Raw genomic sequence first — 21,065 nt, forward strand, 5'->3', positions numbered from 1 at the left:
GTGTGAGGCAGAGAGGCAAGGCTTTGGGGCAGGTGTGTGTGTGTGAGGCAGAGGCAAGGCTTTTGGGCACGTGTGTTTGTGTGAGGCAGAGAGGCAAGGCTTTGGGGCAGGTGTGTGTGTGTGTGTGAGGCAGAGGCAAGGCTTTTGGGCACGTGTGTTTGTGTGAGGCAGAGAGGCAAGGCTTTGGGGCAGGTGTGTGTGTGTGTGTGAGGCAGAGGCAAGGCTTTGGGGCAGGTGTGTGTGAGGCAGAGAGGAAAGGCTTTGGGGCAGGGATGTGTGTGTGAGGCAGAGAGGAAAGGCTTTGGGGCAGGTTTGTGTGTGAGGCAGAGAGGCAAGGCTTTTGGGCAGGTGTGTTTGTGAGGCAGAGCGGAAAGGCTTTGGGGCAGGGGTGTGTGTGTGAGGCAGAGAGGCAAGGCTTTGGGGCAAGGGTGTGTGTGAGAGGCAGAGGCAAGGCTTTGGGGCAGGTGTGTGTGTGAGGCAGAGAGGAAAGGCTTTGGGGCAGGTGTGTTTGTGAGGCAGAGCGGAAAGGCTTTGGGGCAGGTGTGTGTGTGTGTGAGGCAGAGAGGCAAGGCTTTGGGGCAGGTGTGTGTGAGGCAGAGCGGAAAGGCTTTGGGGCAGGGGTGTGTATTTGAGGCAGAGGCAAGGCTTTGGGGCAGGTGTGTGTGTGAGAGAGGGGCTTTTGCAAGCAACGGGTGAGGAGAAAGAGAGAGGAAGCAGGGCCGACCAGCCACCTGACCATTAAGGTAGTGGTGCATATTAATAAATATTGAGAAATTCATCATACATTTGTCAGTGTAAGGGGAAATTCAGCAAAGGAACAACCATCAAAAAAATTACTTTTTTCCTTCTTCTTTTTTTTACAGTTTGTAACATTTTATTAGATTGTAGAATAAAATACAAAAATACAAAAGCAAATAGTAGGACACAGTGGGGAGGAAAAAGGGGGAAAAAGTGAGGGGGAGAAGGGAAAAATAAAAGGCATTGACTTTTGACTTCCTCTGTTGCAGTAGAAGGAAGCATTAATGCTGAACCTCAACTTTTTACTTTTCCATAATATTATAAACTAGCCATTTCTACAACAACAAATGAATCTAACCAGTAAAACCCAAAATCCCCCCCACCTTTTTTTCCCAGTCATCAAGTTTTTGAGACCTTGCTAAGCACTGTTGGTTCTCAAATATTGTCATGTTCTAAAAATGGTACAATCTGTGAAAAGGTTGAAAAGTCTTAACCTTTTCAACCTTTTCACAGATTGTACCATTTTTAGAACATGACAATATTTGAGTGCCAACAGTGCTTAGCAAGGTCTCAAAAACTTGATGTTCTAGTCCAACCGCCTGCTTAGGCAGGAAACCTATACCGTTTCAGACAAATGATTGTCCATTTGTCTTCTTAAAAACTTCCAGTGTTGGAGCATTCCCAACTTCTGGAGGCAGGTTGTTCCACTGGTTAATTGTTCTAACTGTCAGGAAATTTCTCCTTAGTTCTAGGTTGCTTCTCTCCTTGATTAGTTTCCATCCGTTGCTTCTTGTCCTGCCCTCAGGTGCTTTGGAGAATAGCTTGACGCCCTCTTCTTTGTGGCAAGGCCTGTTGGGAGCCCTATTTTTGGGAAAAGGTCTATTGAGAGTGATTCCCCCTGTGTCCTTTTCCTGCGCAGAATAGATTCTTTGCAATCTCCACGGTGTGTGTTTCATTGGGCGCGGCACACCAGGTGTGAGCCCAGCTTTCTAAGGCAACGTTTAAAAGAAAAAAGCTCCTCATCTATTTGGGGAGTTAATGGCACAGGACGAATCCCTGCTAAATCTGGACAAAAGCCAAACTAATCCTGCTTTCTTTTTTCTGCAGGATCCAATCTGAGTCGGTCACCAAGGATTTATTCTTCCAAGCTTTTGGGCTTGTGCTAGAGGTCATCATCAGGGAACTTCTCTGTCTCCAGAATATTTATTTATTTATGTATTTATGTATTTATGTATTTATGTATTTATGTATTTATTTATTTATTTATTTATTTATTTATTTATTTATTTATTTATTTATTTATTTATTTATTCAATTTATATACCGCCCTTCTCCCGTAGGACTCAGGGCGGTTCACAAGGTTTTTAAAAACAGATACAACAATTACAAAACTTAAAATCGATTAAAAAGAATTATATAAACCTTGCTATAAAACCCCAGTTAAAAAACAGTTAAAATCCCAATTAATATGCTCAGACCAGGCCAGAGAGCTCAAATATGCACGCTGGCCTGTTCTATTCATTCGTCTACACCTTAATCAATAACTAGATGCTATACAGAACCGGGATCTATATAAATACAACGCGTAGAACCGCCCAGAGTGCTTATTCTGGACAGAGAGAATTTCCCGGATGATGGGCTACGCAGCACAAGCCCAAAAGCTTGGAAGAAAAAAAAACCTTTCTTGACCGACTCAGATTGGATCCTGCAGAAAAAAGAAAGCAGGATTAATTTGGCCTTTAACCAGATTTAGCAGGGATTCATCCTGTGTTCTTAACGTTGAAAGCTTGGTGACCAACTCAGATTGGATACTGCAAGGTTATCCTGAGACGCATATATTTACTTTCTTTTTCTTTCTTTTTTTTCTAACAGTGATTCGTCTTCTCTTGATCTCAACTTCACCTCTTGAATTTAACAGCTCTTGATCTCCATATCTCCGTCTCCTCCACAGGTATTTCCTAGCACTGTGACTGGGGCGGGGGGGGGGGGGGAAGTGATCCAGCAGAGAGAAGAAAAAAAATGGGGCGGGGGCTGGAGTAGCATCTTGAGACTTCCTGGGAAACTTCCGAAAAGTAGAATCCGAACAACCCCCCCTGTTTTTTTTAAGGGAGGCGAAATCACCACTCTGTTTTCTGTGTCTTCCATTGTTCAAGGAAAATAACCAGGCAGGGCATTATCCAAGGCACCGGAGCAGAAGGAATGAGCTGCCGAATGAGCTGCCCCTATTCAAATCGATCAGTTGATTCCAGTTCCGCCCAGGAATCACCTGACTACTCTCATCGCCGCACTGATTGATCAAGCAGGTTAGATTGTACAGTATGGACAGCAAAAGAATTTGCCTAGTAAAAAGGGGAAATCTTTATTTTAACACTGCAACAGTGACAGAGAACCTAAGGCTGCCTCTGGAGACCAGACATTATAGCCCAAAAAGCCAATGCAATCCTAGGCTGCATTAACAGAGGGATAGAATCAAGATCACGTGAAGTGTTAGTACCGTTTTATAAGGCCTTGGTTAGGCCACCCTTGGAATACTGCATCCAGTTCTGGTCACCATATTGTAAAAAAGATGTAGAGACTCTAGAAAGAGCAGAGAAAAGAGCAACAAAGATGATCAGGGGGCTTGAGACTAAAACATATAAAGAACGGTTGCTGGAATTGGGTATGTCTAGTTTAATGAAGAGGGACGCGGTGGCTCAGTGGGTTAGGATGCTGAGCTTGTCGATCAGAAGGTCGGCAGTATGGCGGGTCGAATCCCGAGTGCCGCGTAACAGAGTGAGCGCCTGTTACTCGTCCCAGCTTCTGCCAACCTAGCAGTTCGAAAGCACGTAAAAATGCAAGCAGAAAAATAGGGACCACTACGGTGGGAAGGTAACAGCGTTCCGTGCGCCTTTGGCATCTAGTCATGCCGGCCACATGACCACGGAGACGTCCTCGGACAAGCGCTGGCTCTTCGGCTTTGAAACGGAGATGACGGCCCCTAGAGTTGGAAACGACTAGCACGCATGTGCGGGGGAACCTTTACCTTTACCTTTAGTTTAATGAAAAGAAAGACTGGTGGTGACACGATAGCAGTGTTCCCATGTTTGAGGAACTGCCGCAAAGAAGTGAATCTATTCTCCAAAGCACCTGAAAGCAGGACAAGAAGCAACGGATGGAAACTAATCATGGAGAGAAGCAACCTAGAAGTTAAGAGAAATTTATGAAATTTCCTGAAGTTAGAATTAGTGAAAGGAGTTGCCTCCAGAAGCTGTGGGTGCTCCGTCAGTGGAAGCTTTTAAAAAGAGACTGGACAGCAATTTGTCTGGAATGGTACAGGATTCCCTGTCTGAGCAGAGGGCTGGACTAGAAGACCTCCAAGGTCCCTTCCGTTATTCTGTTATAGGGATACGGTGAAACAAAAATAGATTGCTGGACCATGTTGCGTTTCAGCTGCAAGCAAAAAGCAGTTTTCAAACTCAGGATGGCTTGTCGAGTTGAAGGCATTATCCACACAAACAAGCAAAACCCGGATATTTTAATGTCTTATATACAAATGGATTAAAGAGGTCCCCCGGGTTGGTATTTAATTCCTCAGAAGCTAAGGTTCAGGGTTTCCTTTTAAAATAATTGCTTTTAAGAACAGAATTCAGCTGTAGTGGGCAAAGGATCTTTAATCTTTTCACGTTTCATCCCAGATCTTCAAGGGCTGCAAGATAATGTGAAAAAGAGCAGAAAAATGAAGCTCCCTTATCTAAGGAAAAGTGAGGATTTGCTGGTAAGACCGATTGTAGCGTTGTGAGTTTTGATCTTCTTCGAATTTTTACACCCTTCTCATTGCAAGGCTGCCCCGAGAAAGGCCTGTTGGTCCAAAATTTGCTACGAGGTGAATAAAAACTAATTGGGGGATCACAGAATAGCCATCCAGAAAGAGCTGGATTCAAAAGATGGGGCCTGGAGGGGCTGGTACAGATAATCCTCGACTCACAAACAAGCGGGACTGGAAAATTCACGGTTAAGCAGTATGGTTGTTAAGTGAAGCATCCCTTCAATGAAGTGAAGCATCCCTTTTAACAACCTTTTAAATTTGTTTAATTTGTTTATAGGTCAGATTTAGAAAACTGTCCATCTCATTCAAAGAGCAACTCATTTTGGCCGCGGTAATTGAGTCGTTAAGCGGCATGTCACATAATCAACAATTTATGACCTTCCCTGCCCCGGGCTTCCTTGCATTGATTGTGCTTGTCCCTGGAAAAGTCGCAAATGGCAGTCGTGTGTGACTCCAGGACACGGCAACTGTTGTAAGTCCACACCATTTGCCAAGTGTGGGAGTCGCAGTCACAGGACAGGGAGAAAGGACTTGGCCCTGTGTCACTTTGTTCAGACTATTGTAACTTTAAACGTTCGCTAAACAAAACGGCCATAAGTCAAGGACTGCCAGTACTGATCTCTGGCACACCCAAAGGGTTTGACCCAAATTGAGTCCAACATTTCTATGGCTAAGCGAGACATTTGTAAAGTGAGCATTGCCCCACTTTGCAACCTTTTTCTCACAACTATGTGAGTCACGTTAGTTGTTGAGTTAGTCACAGGGCTGTTAAGTGAATCTGGCTTTCCGCTTGGCTTGGCTTGTCAGGAGGTCGCAAAAGGGGATCACATGACCCCGGGACACTGCAACCATCATAAATAAGGATGTTTTTTTTAAGTGTGAATAACAATCATGTCCCTTGTAAGCTGAGGACTACCTGTATTAGTTGGCCCAAGGTATGAAGAGGAGGTCCTTATATTAGGGCAGGGGTCCCCAAACCCCGGTCTGTGGACCGGTACCGGACTCCGGCATGCCAGCAACCGGACCACACAAACAAGGAAAGCCCCACCTGCAGGATGCAGGCAGCACACAAAACAACGCCCTCTCCGGTCCGCGGAAATACCTCTACACAAACTGGTCCCTGGTGCCCAAAAAGTTGGGGACCTCTGCGACAGGGGACTTCAGCATTTCACAATCAAATCCAGAAAGATTTTGAAACCTTAAAGCAGAGGTCCCCAACCTATATAGGCTGTGGCCCACTACCAGGCCTTGGCCTCTTGGCCACCGGGCTACATGAGTGGCTGGCCAGTGTGTGCGGGCGTGTGCACGCTGTCAACCCCCTTGTGCCAGTGCTAGCCGAACCACAAGCTGTGCGCTGGGAGCTAGCCGAGCCGTGAGCCGGCACTAGCAGCCCCATTTGCGGAGCACGCAGGCTCATGGCCCTGTTAACGCGCACATGCATGCAGCCACATTTGCATGTGTGCGTATGCGCACATAAAGGTGCCTGCCCTTCCCTTTCCTACCCAGAAAGGTTGGCAATCCCTGCCTTAAAGGCAGAAATCTCTGCCTGCAACCCAGTAAAAAGGGACAATCCTGTTTGTTCTGGGTCACGATTTTTGGACTGGATTCAGTGTGTTGTACAATCATTCATTTGTGCAGCTCTATTCAGGTAGTCCTTGGCTTATGGCTGGTCGCTTAGCAACCATTTGAAGTTACAGCAGACCACTAAGCCTCCCAAAGGACTTGCAACCCAGTTTCAAAGTTTTAATGGTCGCCGCCCACAAACCGGTCACGTGACCACATTTCGGATGCTCAGCAACTGGACTGTGTTTACAGCCATTTGACGTATCCTCTCGCATTTCCTTTCTCTTTTGAACTTTTTTTCTTTTGAACCCCTTCACTAAGGACCCTCAGCTTATTTTATCTCCCTTCCTCGGCCTAGGAAGCCTAGCTGAGAGTGTGAATCTCGACCAGCTTTTTGGATGTTTGAATAGAGCAGCGGTCGGTAACCTTAAACACTCAAAGAGCCACTTGGACCCGTTTCCCAGAGGGGGAAAAAAACCACTGGGAGCCGCAAAACCCGCGCACGCGAGGCAGGGGGAACTTGATTGAAGAGTTTAATTAAAAAGAAATAGAGGCTGCTGTGCATGAGTTCTCTCTCTCTCTCTCTCTCTCCCTCTCTCTCTCTCTCTCCCTCTGTCTCTCTCCCTCCGGTCTCTCTCTCCCTCTCTCCGATCTTCTGCTTACCTGGCAAGCTGGCTTCACACTGTCTGACACACATTCTTATTGGGCTGGCTCTCCTGTTGCTTCCTGTGGAGACGCAGCAAAGGCAGGAGCCCCGCCCAATAAGCTTGTCAGCTTGTCAGAGAACAGAGTGAGTTACAGAGAGAGAGAGAGAGAAGGGAAGCGCAAGTGCCTCTCTCTGTCTCTGTCTCTCTCTCTGCAAATGGCTGGGAGCTGCAGAAGAAGGCTGAAAGAGCCGCATGCGTCTCCAGAGCCGTGGGTTGTCGACCCGTGGAATAAGGTAACGTAATGTTCTGCCGCTGTGTCCTTGCAGAGAAAAACGGAATCGGAGCGGGAGAATATTGTCTGGGAATGGAAGGACCTGCAAAGGTTTGTCCGAGATCAGGAAGAGCTCTTGCTAAGGCAGTTGGAAGAGCTGGAGAAGGAGATCGTCACCAGGAGGGACGAGCACCTTTCGAGAAACGGGCATGGCAGAGCCGGCCGAGGGAAAGGAGAAAAGGAACCTCCTGCCAAGGTGGGAGACTGAAAGCCTCCTGTGAAAGATGAAATGTGATTCTTTGCGGCCTCCTTTGTTTCCACTTGAAAAGATCCATCTGAGGCGTCGTACGACCGCAGTTGGGCCCCAAGTTTCCGTTACTAAGCAAGACAAGCTGTTAAGTGAGTGTTGCCCCGTTTGGCGACCTTTCTTGCCACAGTCGTTAAGTGAATCGCTGCAGTTGTTAAGTCACACGGTCATCAAGTGAACCTGATTTCCCCACTGACTTTGCCGATCAGAAGGTGGTTTTTATGACCTCACGACACTGCAACCGTCATAAATGTGAGTCAGTTGCCAAGCGTCTGAATTTTGATCGCGTGACCATCCGGATGCTGCCACGGTCATAAGTGTGAAAAGGAGTTTCTTAAGTCACCTTTTTTCAGTGCCGTTGTAACTTTGAATATGGTCCCTAAATGAACGGTTGTAAGTTGAGGACTGCCTGTACCATATCACTCCACCTCTTTGCGGAGAGCAAGCCAGAGCAGAGGAAAACATAGCTGCAAGTTCCATTGCTGATCCCCACCATTTTTTCAGTGCTGTTGTAACTTGGAACAGTCACTAAAGGAATAATTGTAAATTTTATTTATTTATTTATTTATTTGATTTATATACCGCCCTTCTCCTGAAGGACTCAGGGCGGTGTACAGGGCAATAAAATAAGAATACATTAGTTAAATAATTTTAAAACCCAAATCCATCAGGCCAGGCCGGCTTGTTCGAATAGATAAGTTTTTAGATCACACCGGAAGGAGCGGAGGTCGGGGGCCATCCGGAGTTCAGCTGGTAAGCGGTTCCAAAGGATTGGTGCACCCACCGAGAATGCTCTCCCACTGGGGGTCACCAGCCGACATTCTCTGACCGGTGGTACCCTGAGGAGGCCCTCTCTGTGGGAGCGTACAGGACGGAGGGAAGTTGACGCCGGCAGTAGGTGCTCCCGTAGGTAATCCGGACCCACGCCATGTAGGGCTTTATATGTCATCACCAGCACCTTGAATCTCACCCGGAAGGCAACTGGAAGCCAATGCAGCTCACGGAGCAGAGGTGTAACATGGGAGTATCGGGAGACCCCCAAAAGAACTCGTGCAGCTGCACTCTGTACCAGCTGAAGCTTCCGAGTGGTTCTCAAGGGCAGCCCCATGTAAAGAGCATTGCAGTAGTCTAGACGAGAGGTCACAAGTGCATGGGTGACTGTACGCAAGGCATCCAGGTCCAGATAGGGTCGCAACTGGCGCACCAGACGAACCTGGGCGAAGGCCCCTCTAGTCACAGCTCCTATATGATCTTCTAAGGAGAGCTGTGAATCTAAGAGGACACCCAGATTGCGAGCCTTATCTACGGGGGGTAATAACTCGCTCCCAATATTAAGAGATGGAATAATCTGAATTTCCTGACATGCCGGTATGTACAGCCATTCAGTCTTGTCCGGGTTGAGTTGAAGCCTGTTCCTCCCCATCCAGACCCGGACCGCTTCCAGGCAACGGGACATCACGTCGAGGGCATCACTGGTGTGGTTTGGGGTCGAGATGAAAAGCTGGGTGTCATCAGCATACTGATGATATCCCACTCCAAAACCACGGATGATCTCACCTAGCGGCTTCATATAGATGTTAAACAGGAGAGGTGAGAGGACTGACCCCTGAGGAACTCCATAAATGAGAGGTCTCGGGGTCGATCTCTGCCCACCCGCCAACACCCACTGTGAACGTTCCAGAAGGTTGAGGACTGCTTGTAACCCTGGGCTAGTTATAAAAATGCCTCCTTCAAAATAATTCTTAAGAGGCATCATTTAGCCAAGGGGTCCCCAATCCCCCGTCCGTGGACCAGTACCGGACCGTGGCATGCTAGCAACCGGTCCACACAAAACAAGCAAAGCCCCATTGGTGGGATGCAGGTAGCACAAAAAACCACACCCCCTCTGGTCTGCAGAAAAACCTCTCTCCACGGAACCGGTCCCTGGTGCTCAAAAGGTCAAGGACCTCTGATTTAGCCAATGTATGTGACTTCAAAGGGACGCGGTGGCTCAGTGGGTTAGGACGCTGAGCTTGTCGATCAGAAGGTCGGCAGTTTGGCGGGTCGAATCCCGAGTGCCGCGTAGCAGAGTGAATGCCTGTTACTCGTCCCAGCTTCTGCCAACCTAGCAGTTCGAAAGCATGTAAAAATGCAAGTAGAAAAATAGGGACCGCTACGGTGGGAAGGTAACAGCGTTCTGTGCGCCTTTGGCATCTAGTCATGCCAGCCACGTGACCACGGAGACGTCCTCAGATAAGCGCTTGCTCTTCGGCTTTGAAACGGAGATGAGCACCGGCCCCTAGAGTTGGAAACGACTAGCACGCATGTGCGGGGGAACCTTTACCTTTATGTGACTTCAAATCCCTACATACAGTAGTGGCCAAAATTGTGGAAACCTTTTGGGAAAAGTGTACGGTAGAAATGCCACCTTTGGTTAAGCTTCCACCAATTTTTCTTCTAATTTCTTTATAACTGTAGCCTTGTTCACTTAATAATACTATTTTACATCGCTTTCTGGGCAACCGGTCAACTCTTTGCACCATTACTTTAATTTTATTACGTTTTACAAGCTCACTAAATGAAAGAACACACCAAAAAAAACCAACCAACTTGATAAGCTATCACATAACACAGAGACAAATGTCCTCCTCTCAGCTTCAATACATGACATCCATAACTGAATCCTACTGTGATCTGATTGGCTCATTGCCAAAGCAAGATGACACCTGATTGGCTCTCTAAATACTCGTGCTCATTGGCTACAATCAGATGAAGGAAAGCTACCTGATATCAACCTAAGCAAGTTCTGCTTCCTTTCTCTGGTTATTTGGCTATAACTTTTCATAGAATACAGCACAGATAATTGAACAAGCTTTGTTGCATTACATCCTTGATTAAAATATATTTCCATTGATATATAATTTTATGGTACTACTTCCCCCCAAAAGTGGTGTTATTAGCCATCAGACCTTAAAAATACACTTTTCCCAAAAGTTTTCCACAATTTTGGCCACTACTGTAGAGTCAAGCTGATTGTTGCAGTATCCCCAGGGTCACGTGATATGCATTTGGATGCTTGGCCACTGACTCTTATTTATGACGGTCGCAGTGTCCCGGGGTCACGTGATCCCCTTTTGCAGCCTTCTGACAAGCAAAGTCCACGAGGAAGCCAGATTCACTGAACAATCGTGTTGTTCCTAACGTCACAATTGCAGTGATCCACTGAACCGCCGTGGCACAAAAGGTCATAAGGCTCAATTGTGGTCGTAAGTCAAGGACTACCTTTGTAGGTCTACCGATCAAAATGAGTTTGGTGGAGCATTTGTCAGGAAAATATTTTGAAAATTATTGGGTTATTTCACTAATTATGGGAACGATTAATCACATTGCTCTGTTGTTGCTTTAATGAAAACTAGTCCTGTGTTTGTATCAAATATTCACTTTTACTTAAGGGGAAAATGACAAATGCTGTTCAGTAATTTTTTTAAAAGACGCTTGCTCCTGGGGAGGAAAGCCATGGCAAATCTAGACAGCACACTAAAAAGCAGAGACATCACCCTGCCAACAAAAGTGCGTATAGTCAAGGCTATGGTCTTCCCAGTTGCAATGTATGGCTGTGAAAGTTGGACCATAAGAAAGGCTGAGCGCCAAAGAATTAATTGAGGCCTTTGAACTATGGTGCTGGAGAAGACTCCTGCGAGTCCCTTGGACTGCAAGGCGATCAAACCGGTCAGTCCTAGAGGAGATCAACCCTGACTGCTCTTTAGAAGGCCAGATCCTGAAGCTAAAACTCAAATCCTTTGGCCACCTAATGAGAAGGAAGGACTCGCTGGAGAAGAGCCTAATGCTGGGAAAGGTGGAGGGCAAGAGAAGAAGGGGACGACGGAGAAGGAGGTGGCTGGATGGAGTCACTGAAGCAGTAGGCGTGAGCCTAAATGGACTCCAGAAGATGGTAGAGGACAGGAAGGCCTGGAGGAACGTTTTCCATGGGGTCACGATGGGTCGGACACGACTTTGCAACTAACAACAACAACAAATTTTTTAATGGGGAAATGGTTACAGAAATAAAGAATCTAAATTGTTCCCAGAAGACATTCGTGCCTGATACATTTTTCTTCTGTTTTCTTTTTTTTTCTCTTTGCTGCAGAATCTCAGAAGAGCAACCAAGGGGTACGTTTATATAATTGTCAAGGTGTTGTATTCATTGGGTTTGCCTCGGAAGGATCCCTTAACTCTTCTGTTGTGTAATTTGCATTGACTACATGGTCTGCTTTAACTGTATTTTCCTTGTTTTGCCTTGTATTGTTAGCTTAACAGCCTGGAGATAATTTGCTTTGGCTAGGCAATGATGTAAATTTCATAAATCACATCAAATAAATAAACAAGGATTAGAGGAAGGTAAGAAGGAAGTTTCCCTGGCTGAAAAAAAAATATTCAGTATCAAATGCTGCCCAGAGTCTTTGCTCTGAATGGGCAGCCATTTCTAATCACATAAACAAACAAATTGGTATTGCCTGAGGGAAGGAAGAACACACGATTGTCAGAGTAATTCCTGCAATCAATATTAAAAGTTTATTTTAACAGAATAACAGAGTTGGGAGGGACCTTGGAGGTCTTCTAGTCCAACCCCCTGCTCAGGCAGGAAACCCTATACCATTTCAGACAAATGGCGGTCCAGTCTCTTCTTTAAAACTTCCAGTGTTGGAGCATTCACAACTTCTGGAGGCAGGTTGTTCCACTGGTTAATTGTTCTGTCAGGAAGTTTCTCCTTAGTTCCAAGTTGCTTCTCTCTTTGATTAGTTTCCACCCGTTGCTTCTTGTCCTGCCTTTACTATTAACGTCCACCCTTCTAAGAAGCATTAAGTAGACCTAATGACCCGTATACAGGCCTTCTTCCACTCACAACCACAATTGAGCCCAAAATATCTGTTGCTAAGCGAGACAGTTGTTAAGTCAATTTGTCCCATTATACAACCTTTCTCGCTACAATTGCTAAGTGAATCCCTGCAACTGTTAAGTTTGTAACCCGGTTGTTAAGTGAATCTGGCTTCCCCCATTGACTTGGCTTGTCAGGAGGTCAGTAAAGGTGATCGCGTGACCTGCAAGCGTCATAAATATGAATCCATTCTCAAAGACATCTAAACTTTGATCACATGACCATGGAGGCGCTACAACGATCGTAAGTGTGAAAAACGGTCGTAAGCAGTGGTGGGATTCAACCGGTTCGGCAGAACCGGTAGCTAAATTTTGTTGAGTTCGGAGAACCGGCTGAATGCTGCTTCCAGGAGTCCGTTCTAGGCCTCGGAGGCCCGGAGGAAGCCTCCCAGGCTTAGAACAGCCCGCCGGAAATGCATGGATGCAACTTCCAGAAGTTGGTTCTAGGCCTCGGAGGCTCAGAGGAAGCTTCCCAGGGTTAGATTGGCCCACCGGAAATGCGTGGATGCCACTTCCAGAAGTCCATTCTAGGCCTTGGAGGCCCAGAGGAAGTTTCCCAGCCTTAAAACGGCCTGCTGGAAATGCGTGGATGCCACTTCCGGAAGTCTGTTCTAGGCCTCAGAGGCCCAGGCCCTGCATCCACGCAGAGAACTGGTTGTTCAGGTATTTGAATCCCACCCCTGGTCATAAGTCACTGTTTTCAGTGTCGTTGCAGCCTTGAATGGTCACTAAACGAATGGTGGTTAAATCAGTGAGTAGCTGTACCCCTTTGGCAAAAAGCTTCACGCTGGCATAAGGATTGTTTCTGTGTGATAAATCCAGTACAAGAAGGATTTGAGTTGATTAGAGAGAGGGAGTCAAAACAGACCAGAAATGAAAACTAGGAAATCAGTACAGGTAGTCCTCAACTTACGACAAACCACTGACACCCAACATTTTTCTTGCTAAGTGAGACATTTTTAAAGTTGAGTTTTGACCCATTTTATGACCTTTCTTGCCACCGTTGTTAAGTGAATCATTGCAACTGTTAAGTCACACGGTTGCTAAGTGAATCTGGTTTCCCCTTTTGACTTTGCTGGTCAGAAGGTCACGAAAGGGGATCACAGGACATGGCAACCGTCACAAGTATGAGTCAGTTGCCAAGTGTCTGAATTTTGATCACGTTACCACAGGGATACTGCGAAGGCCGTGTGAAAAACGGTCCTAACTCACTTTTTTCAGTGATGGAACGTCGAACGGTTGTAAGTGGAGGACTAGCTGTATAAGAGCTTGGAAATCAGCCAGAAACTGTGGTTTGAACCCTAAAAGGCACGCACATCTTTCTTTTTTTCCCCTTTCATCAGCAGGAAGAATGGGCTGCATTTTAAGTGCAAGAGAGATTTCAAGGAGCTGGAGTACAGGTTCAACCGTTTTTCGAGAAAGAGGATTGAACTAAAAGAGGTTTTATGTACATTTAAAGGTGAGTTCAGACCAGTGAAGGAGATGTTGGTCTAGGAGCAGAAAGACCCGGGCTTGGTCCCTTTGCAGCCACAGAAACCCCTGGGGAATTTGGGGCCAACCCCTCCCAGTCCAAAAATTAAGGGTGGGATAGAATAGAAATAGAAATAGAAATAGAAATAGAAATAGAAATAGAACAGAGTAGAATAGAACAGAATAGAACAGAATAGAATAGAATAGAATAGAATAGAATAGAATAGAATAGAATAGAATAGAATAGAATAGAATAGAATAGAATAGAATAGAATAGAACAGAACAGAACAGAACAGAACAGAACAGAATAGAATAATAAATAGAATAGAATAGAATAGAATAGAACAGAACAGAATAGAATAGAATAGAATAATAAATAGAATAGAATAGAATAGAACAGAACAGAATAGAATAGAATAGAATAGAATAATAAATAGAATAGAATAGAATAGAATAGAATAGGGAAAGAACAGAGTAGAGTAGAATAGAATAGAATAGAATAGAATAGAATAGAATAGAATAGAATAGAATAGAATAGAATAGAATAGAAATAGAACAGAACAGAATAGAATAGAATAGAAATAGAATAAGGAAAGAACAAAGTAGAGTAGAGTAGAGTAGAACAGAACAGAACAGAACAGAATAGAATAGAATAGAATAGAATTAGAACGGAACGGAACAGAACAGAACAGAACAGAACAGAATAGAATAGAATAGAATAGAATAGAATAGAATAGAATAGAATAATAAATAGAATAGGAACAGAATAGAATAGAATAGAATAGAATAGAATAATAAATAGAATAGAATAGAATAGAATAGAATAGAATAGAATAGAATAGAATAGAATAGAACAGAACAGAACAGAACAGAACAGAATAGAATAGAATTAGAACAGAACAGAACAGAACAGAATAGAATAGAATAGAATAGAATAGAATAGAATAATAAATAGAATAGGAACAGAATAGAATAGAATAGAATAGAATAGAATAGAATAATAAATAGAATAGAATAGAGTAGAATAGAATAGAATAGAACAGAACAGAATAGAATAGAATAGAATAAGGAAAGAACAGAGTAGAGTAGAGTAGAATAGAGTAGAGTAGAGTAGAGTAGAGTAGAGTAGAATAGAATAGAATAGAATAGAATAGAATAGAATAGAATAGAATAGAATAGAATAGAATAGAATAGAATAGAATAGAATAGAATAGAGCTGGAAGGGACCTTGGAGGTCTTCTAGTCCAGCCCCTTGCTCAAGCAGGAGGACCTATACCATCTCAGACAACTGACTGTCTAGCTAGCCTCTTCTTGAAAATCTCCACTGATGGGAGTGCCCACAATTTCTGGAGGCAAAGCTGTTCCACTGGTGGATTGTCCTCACTGTTAGGAAATTTCTCCTTAATTCCAGGTTGCTTCTCTCCTTGATCAGTTTCCAACCAGTGTTTCTCGTCTGGTGCTTTGGTGAACAAAGTGACCCCCTCTTCCTTGTGGCAGCCCCTCAAATCCCCTCAAACACTGCTATCATGTCTCCCCTAGTTCTTCTTTTCTTTAAACTGGCCAAACCCAAAGTCCCACGGCCTTTCCTCGTATGTTGTAGTCTCCAGGCCTTTGATCATCTTAGTTGCTCTTCTCTGAATTTTTTTCCCCAAAACTCTCAACATCTTTTTTGTGATATGGTGACCAAAATTGGCTGCCGTATTCCAGATGTGGTCTTACTAGGGTTTTATAAAGCGGTACTAATACTTCGCATGATCTTGACTCTCTGCCTCTGTTTATACAACCCAGGATTGCGTCAGGTTTTTTGGGTAGTGAGGAAGAGGGTTGGACTAAGAGTGGGGAAGCCCAGGCTCTGGTTCCCCCCCCTCAGCCATTGAAACTGCAAGGGGGATTAGGGCTGGTTCCCCCATCTAAGCCCAGGAGCACTGGCATTACAGCTAGTCCTCGGCTGTCGACCACAAATGAGCCCAAATTTTCTGTTGTTAAGAATGCTTTGCTCCATTTTTTTAACCACCATTCTTTACATAGTTATTAAGTGACTCACTGCAGTTGTTAAATTAGTAACACCAGGGCTTTTTTTCTCATAGAACGTTCAGAACGGAGTTCCGGCACCTTTTTTGGATGGAACCTTGTAGGGTAGGCAAGGCGGGTTGTATGTGTTGTGATTCAGGGTCAGCCTGTGGGTTCAGCAGTTGGGTCGGACGACTCAGAGGAGGAGGGGGGTGTTGAAGAGCTTGCTGATGATGGCCTTGAGGCTCCGCAGAGCCCTCAGCCAGGCCCCTCCCACCTGGTCACGACAGAGACCCAGCTGTGTGAGCCTGACAGCGTGGATGAAGATGACCCACAGCTGGCCCTGTTCAAGGACGCCCGACGCAGGAGGCAGTCAATCAGGAGTAAACAGAGGAAGGCAATGGGGCACCTCGGAAGGAGGCAGAGAGAAGCCACGCCTTGAACTGTTTAAAAGGGGAATGTGTGGGAGGGCTGGTTTGCTGAAGGCAACCGTTTGAATAGCTCCTGTTTCATGGTTCGTGTCTTGTTTGCTTTTGTATCCATAAATCTGGTAGGCTTAGTTCCAGCCTCTTGCCTTCTTGTAAAAGGGGTTGTCCCTGCCTTTTCTGCAGGGCCGGTAGCAGGCTGGTACAGAACAACATGTGTGAGTTCCGGCACCTTTTTCTTTTACAAAAAAAGCACTGAGTAACACAGTTGTTAAGCGAATCCAGCTTCCCCATTGACTTTGCTGGTCAGAAGGTTGCAAAACGGGATGACGTGACCCCAGTACACTGCAAGCGTCACGAGTATGAGTCAGTTGCCAAGCGTCTGAATTTTGATCACGTGAACATGGGGATGCCGCAATGGTCTTAAGTGTGAAAAAATGCTCATAAATCATTTTTTCAATGCTGTTGTAAATCGAGGACTACCTGTAATCCTTTATAAGCTCAAACTGGGGGTGACGGGATTCTGATCTCTCTCCTCTCCTCTTTCTCCCCTTTCAGAATTGCTGAAGTTGGAAATGGAAGAAGAGGCAGACACATATGTTTTACCTGGTAAAACCATATAATAATAATAATAATAATAATAATAATAATAATAATAATAATAATAATAATAATAATAATAATAATAATAATAATAATAATAATAATAATAATAATAATAATAATAATAAAAAAAAATTGGAAGGGATCTTGGAGGTCATCTAGTCCAACCCCCTGCTCAGGCAGGAAACCCTATACCATTTCAGGCAAATGGCTGTCCTGTGTCTTCTTAAAAACTTCCAGTGTTGGAGCATTTACAGCTTCTGGTGGCAGGTTGTTCCACTGCTTAATTGTTCTAACTGTCAGGAAGTTTCTCCTTAGTTCTAGGTTGCTTCTCTAGTCAGGGGTGTGTGTGTGTGTGTGTGTCTTTTTTGTCGTGGTTTTGCTGATATAAGCAGGTCAGAAAGTGAAAGCACCAGGTGCAGAGTTCCAGAAATTTCTTTTCCCTCCCCCCCCCCCAAAAAAAACGTGCAAAGCTGAACATTTCAGAGCCAGGTTTTTCTTTTGGTGTAATCAAAACCTTCTAGAACTTGAAATGATTTGTGCTATTCCAGATACCGCTTGTCTTAGATGAAGCATTTATAAACCTTTCTGTGTCGTAAATCTTCTTGAGAATCTGGTGAAATCTGAGGTCTTCTCAGAGAAAATATATTTAAAGGCATAAAGTAAAATACACAGGCTTACATTGTGTTACAAAGGAGACCAGTTATGCTGAAACCAGTTATCAAAATATTTAAGTATCTAAGTATTTACTTTTAACGGTTCTACGAATCGATTAATTCAATAGGAAACTAAAACCAAGGAGGTAAATAATTCTAGACTGTGAGATTTATTGGAGTTAAATATTTTTAGAGACTAGGAGTAATTAATTACTTTGTTCCCTACATCTCTTATCAAACGAAAGGCCAAATTTCAAGACAGGGCTTACTGAAAAATAAAGCTGGATTTTTATTTTTTTTAAGGTCAGCGGTTCTCAGTCTTAGCAACTTTAATATGGGTGGGCTTCAGTTCCCAGAATTCCGCAGCTGACTGTGGAATTCTGGGAGTTTGAAGTCTACCCACCTTAAAGTTGCTAGATTGAGAGAGCCACTGGTTTGGGTGGAAAGTTGAGACGATGGTGCTTTCATTCACTTTCGTTTCCTGTCATATCATTCCTTTTCGCCTGGACCGTTTCGTTTATGATTTTTCGCCCCTTTTCTTATTTCCTCATTCCCCCCACCCCCCGCTCCCCACCAATTTGGAAGTATCTGACCTTTTCTTTTAATTACATCTCTACTACCCCTGTGTTGCAACGGCAACCTTCTGGGTGGGTGAGTGCAGACAGATGGATGGAATGAACATCTGAACAATATTTTTACCCTTTTTTTCCTCAGGAGTCCAAGAAAAATCCACAGGGTACTTTCGCTTTCTCCAATCCTGCAGGAGGACTGGAGGGGGGCTGGCTTTGACCCAGCAGGCTCAGGTGAGGAGACGTTCCAGGTGAGAAAGGGGAGGAGCCAGTGATGGCGAAGAAGGAATCTTGGGGTGGCTGGCAGATCTTGTAGCCTGGTGACTCTCTCAGGGCTCTGCGAAATCAAAATTGCAGTTAGTCCTCGACTTACGATCGTTCACTTAGTCACCGTTTAAAGTTACAACAGCGCTGGGGGAAAAAAAGTGACTTACAACAACCGTTGCAGCATCCCCACGGTCACGTGATGAAAATTTGGACGCTTAGCAAATGATTCGTATTCGTGACGGTTGCTGTGTTCTGGAATCATGTGATCGATCCCCTTTTTACGGCTTTCTGACAGGAAAAGTCAATGGAGAAGCCAGATTCAGTTAACAACCGTGTGGCTAACATAACAACCGCAGTGATTCGCTTAACAACTGTGGCAAAAAAAAGCTGTAAAGTGGGGCAAAACCCAATAAACGTTTCACTTAGCAACATAAATTTTGGGCTCAATTGGAGTCGTAACTCGAGGACTTACCTGTATTTGCCCAACTGTGTTAAAAAAAATATTACAATCCCATCAAATAATCCCAAGAAGCAGTAGTGGCAGTGAATGTGGCAGTGTTAATTTTTAATACAATTAATCATCATAATAGTAAAGTTGGAAGGGACATTGGAGGTCATCTAGTCCAACCCCCTACTCAGGCAGGAAACCCTATACCATTTCAGACAAATGGCTGTCCAGTCTCTTCTTAAAAACCTCCAGTGTTGGAACATTCACTGCTTCTGGAGGCAGGTTGTTCCACTGGTTAATTATTCTAACTATCAGGAAGTTTCTCCTTAGTTCTAGGTTGCTTCTCTCCTTGATTAGTTTCCATCCGTTGCTTCTTGCCTTGACTTTGGGCGCTTTGGAGAATAGCTTGACTCCCTCTTCTTTGTGGCAGCCCCTGAGATATTGGAACACTGCTATCATGTCCCCCCTCATCTTTCTCTTCGTTAAACTACACATACCCAATTCCAGCAACCGTTCCCTATATGTTTTAGCCTCCAGTCCCCCAATCATCTTTGTTGCTCTTCTCTGTACTCTTTCTAGAGTCTCAACATCTTTTTTACATCGTGGTGACCAAAACTGGATGCAGTATTCCAGGTGTGGCCTTACCAAGGCATTGTAAAGTGGTATTAGTACTTCACGTGATCTTGATTCTATCCCTCTGTTAATGCAGCCTAGCACTGTGTTGGCTTTTTTGGCAGCTGCAGCACACAGTTGGCTCATATCTAAGTGATTGTCCACTAGGACTCCGAGATCCCTCTCACAGTTGCTACTATTGAGCAAGGTACCCCCTACACTATACCTGTACATTTGTTTTTTCTTGCCTAAATGTAGAACCTTACTTTTTTCCCCGTTGGATTTCATTTTGTTAGATAGTGCCCAGTGTTCGAGTCTGTCCAGATCCTCCTGTATCTTAAGCCTGTCTTCTGGAGTATTGGCTATTCCTGCCAGCTTGGTGTCGTCTGCAAATTTGATGAGTTTCCCATCTATCCCCTCGTCCAAATCATTGATGAATATGTTGAAGATCACTGGGCCCAGAACAGAGCCCTGGGGCACCCCACTACACACTTCCCTCCATGTAGATGCGGTTCCATTGTGGTTCCATTGAGTACGGCCAGTCAGCCAGCTACGAATCCATCTGGTGGTGATGCTGTCTAACCCACAATTAAATACAACTAAAATTGTATTAACCAAAAGTTACAACCAAAAGCTCTTTTGGAGTTCTTCATAAGTTTTAAAAGTGAGGAAGGGTCCTGACAGGAAAAATGGTTTTAAGAAAGTAGTAAAGAAAGTAGCGAAGAAAGAAGTAACCCCTGTGGATAAGATTCTCCCCCCAAGAAAGATTAATAGTACACCGATAATAAGAGTCAATCACTTAGCAGCATTTTGCTAAGGAAAAGAATGATATCTTTGAAAAGAAATACAATTGTTTTATGGTTCCCAGAGGTGAAAAGAAAAAAGGGAAAAAAAAGGAAGGAACTTGTGGATTCTAGTCTTGACTTTTGGGAGATCCCAGTAGGTTGTGGCCAGATATTGATCGATAGGGCTGGGATTTTGATTGGACAATGTCACCACCATGGGACCGTTTTGGGAAGAACATACGGGTGCTAGGTTTCCATAGAGCAGGGCTTTTCAACTGGTGGTACGCGTACCACTAGTGGTACGCAAGCACCTGGCTGGTGGTATGTGTTCTGTTCCCCCACCCTCAAGGTACAAACAAACAGACAAGCAGGTACTAAGAAAAATGGTTAAGTCTTTATATCACAATATAATTGCTGTCCGATAAAGTCTTGGCAGCAAGCTACCCACAGTCAGCCAAAAATAAGCTAGTTATCTCAAACGTTCGCTGACATGAGATAACTGCCAACAAGTAAGTCCAAGAAAATCCAGGCAAACAAACCAAAATCAGAGATGAAGAAGCGTAGTCACAGAATCCAGACCAGGGTTCACACAGGTAGAGAAATCCGACAGACGTGACCAGAAGCAGTGTTGAATTAAATTGTTCGTCACAAAGTTCTGAGAGCAGCCACACCCCCTTTTTGTACCTTATGGGGTGTGGCTCAATGACTCAGCTACTCCCTGCCCCTCCTACTCATCCTACGTTGCTGCAAACGCTTGGCCCTGCGTCTTTCTCGAGGGCCCAGCCATGAGTCATCTTCACTAGACTGTATTTGCTGCAGCTGCTCGAGCTCCGTCCCAGCCTGGCACCCAGCCTGGCTACTCCCAGGCTGCTCCTGTCGGCCTTCAGATGGAGACGGAGGCCTTGCCAGAGAGGAGGGCCCCGGAGAGGGAGGCCTTGCCAGTTCCTCCCCATCATCCTCAGAGTCCTCTTCCT

General features: G+C 44.7%; 1 protein-coding gene across 7 annotated transcripts in view; it reads left to right on the plus strand.

Annotated features, from left to right (window-relative positions):
* LOC308661159 (uncharacterized protein) overlaps positions 1–21,065 on the plus strand; it is a 46,214-nt gene that overhangs the window by 5,878 nt on the left and 19,271 nt on the right. For 4 of the 7 annotated variants that reach the window (XM_081315975.1, XM_081315974.1, XM_081315973.1 and 1 more), the window contains exons 2-9: positions 2,611–2,689; positions 2,892–3,041; positions 4,413–4,492; positions 7,080–7,280; positions 11,458–11,480; positions 13,589–13,704; positions 16,710–16,760; positions 18,125–18,213. In XM_081315975.1, the coding sequence (XP_081172101.1) occupies positions 4,454–4,492; positions 7,080–7,280; positions 11,458–11,480; positions 13,589–13,704; positions 16,710–16,760; positions 18,125–18,213 (519 nt within the window). In that variant the 5' untranslated portion in view covers positions 2,611–2,689; positions 2,892–3,041; positions 4,413–4,453. Of the gene's footprint in view, positions 1–2,610; positions 2,690–2,891; positions 3,055–4,412; positions 4,493–7,079; positions 7,281–11,457; positions 11,481–13,588; positions 13,705–16,709; positions 16,761–18,124; positions 18,214–21,065 lie in introns of all 7 variants that reach the window. The other 3 variants (XM_081315970.1, XM_081315972.1, XM_081315971.1) reach the window with 3 other exon arrangements.

This window comes from Vipera berus, assembly GCF_964194415.1.
Source record: "Vipera berus genome assembly, chromosome: 2".
Classification (NCBI taxonomy): domain Eukaryota; kingdom Metazoa; phylum Chordata; class Lepidosauria; order Squamata; family Viperidae; genus Vipera; species Vipera berus.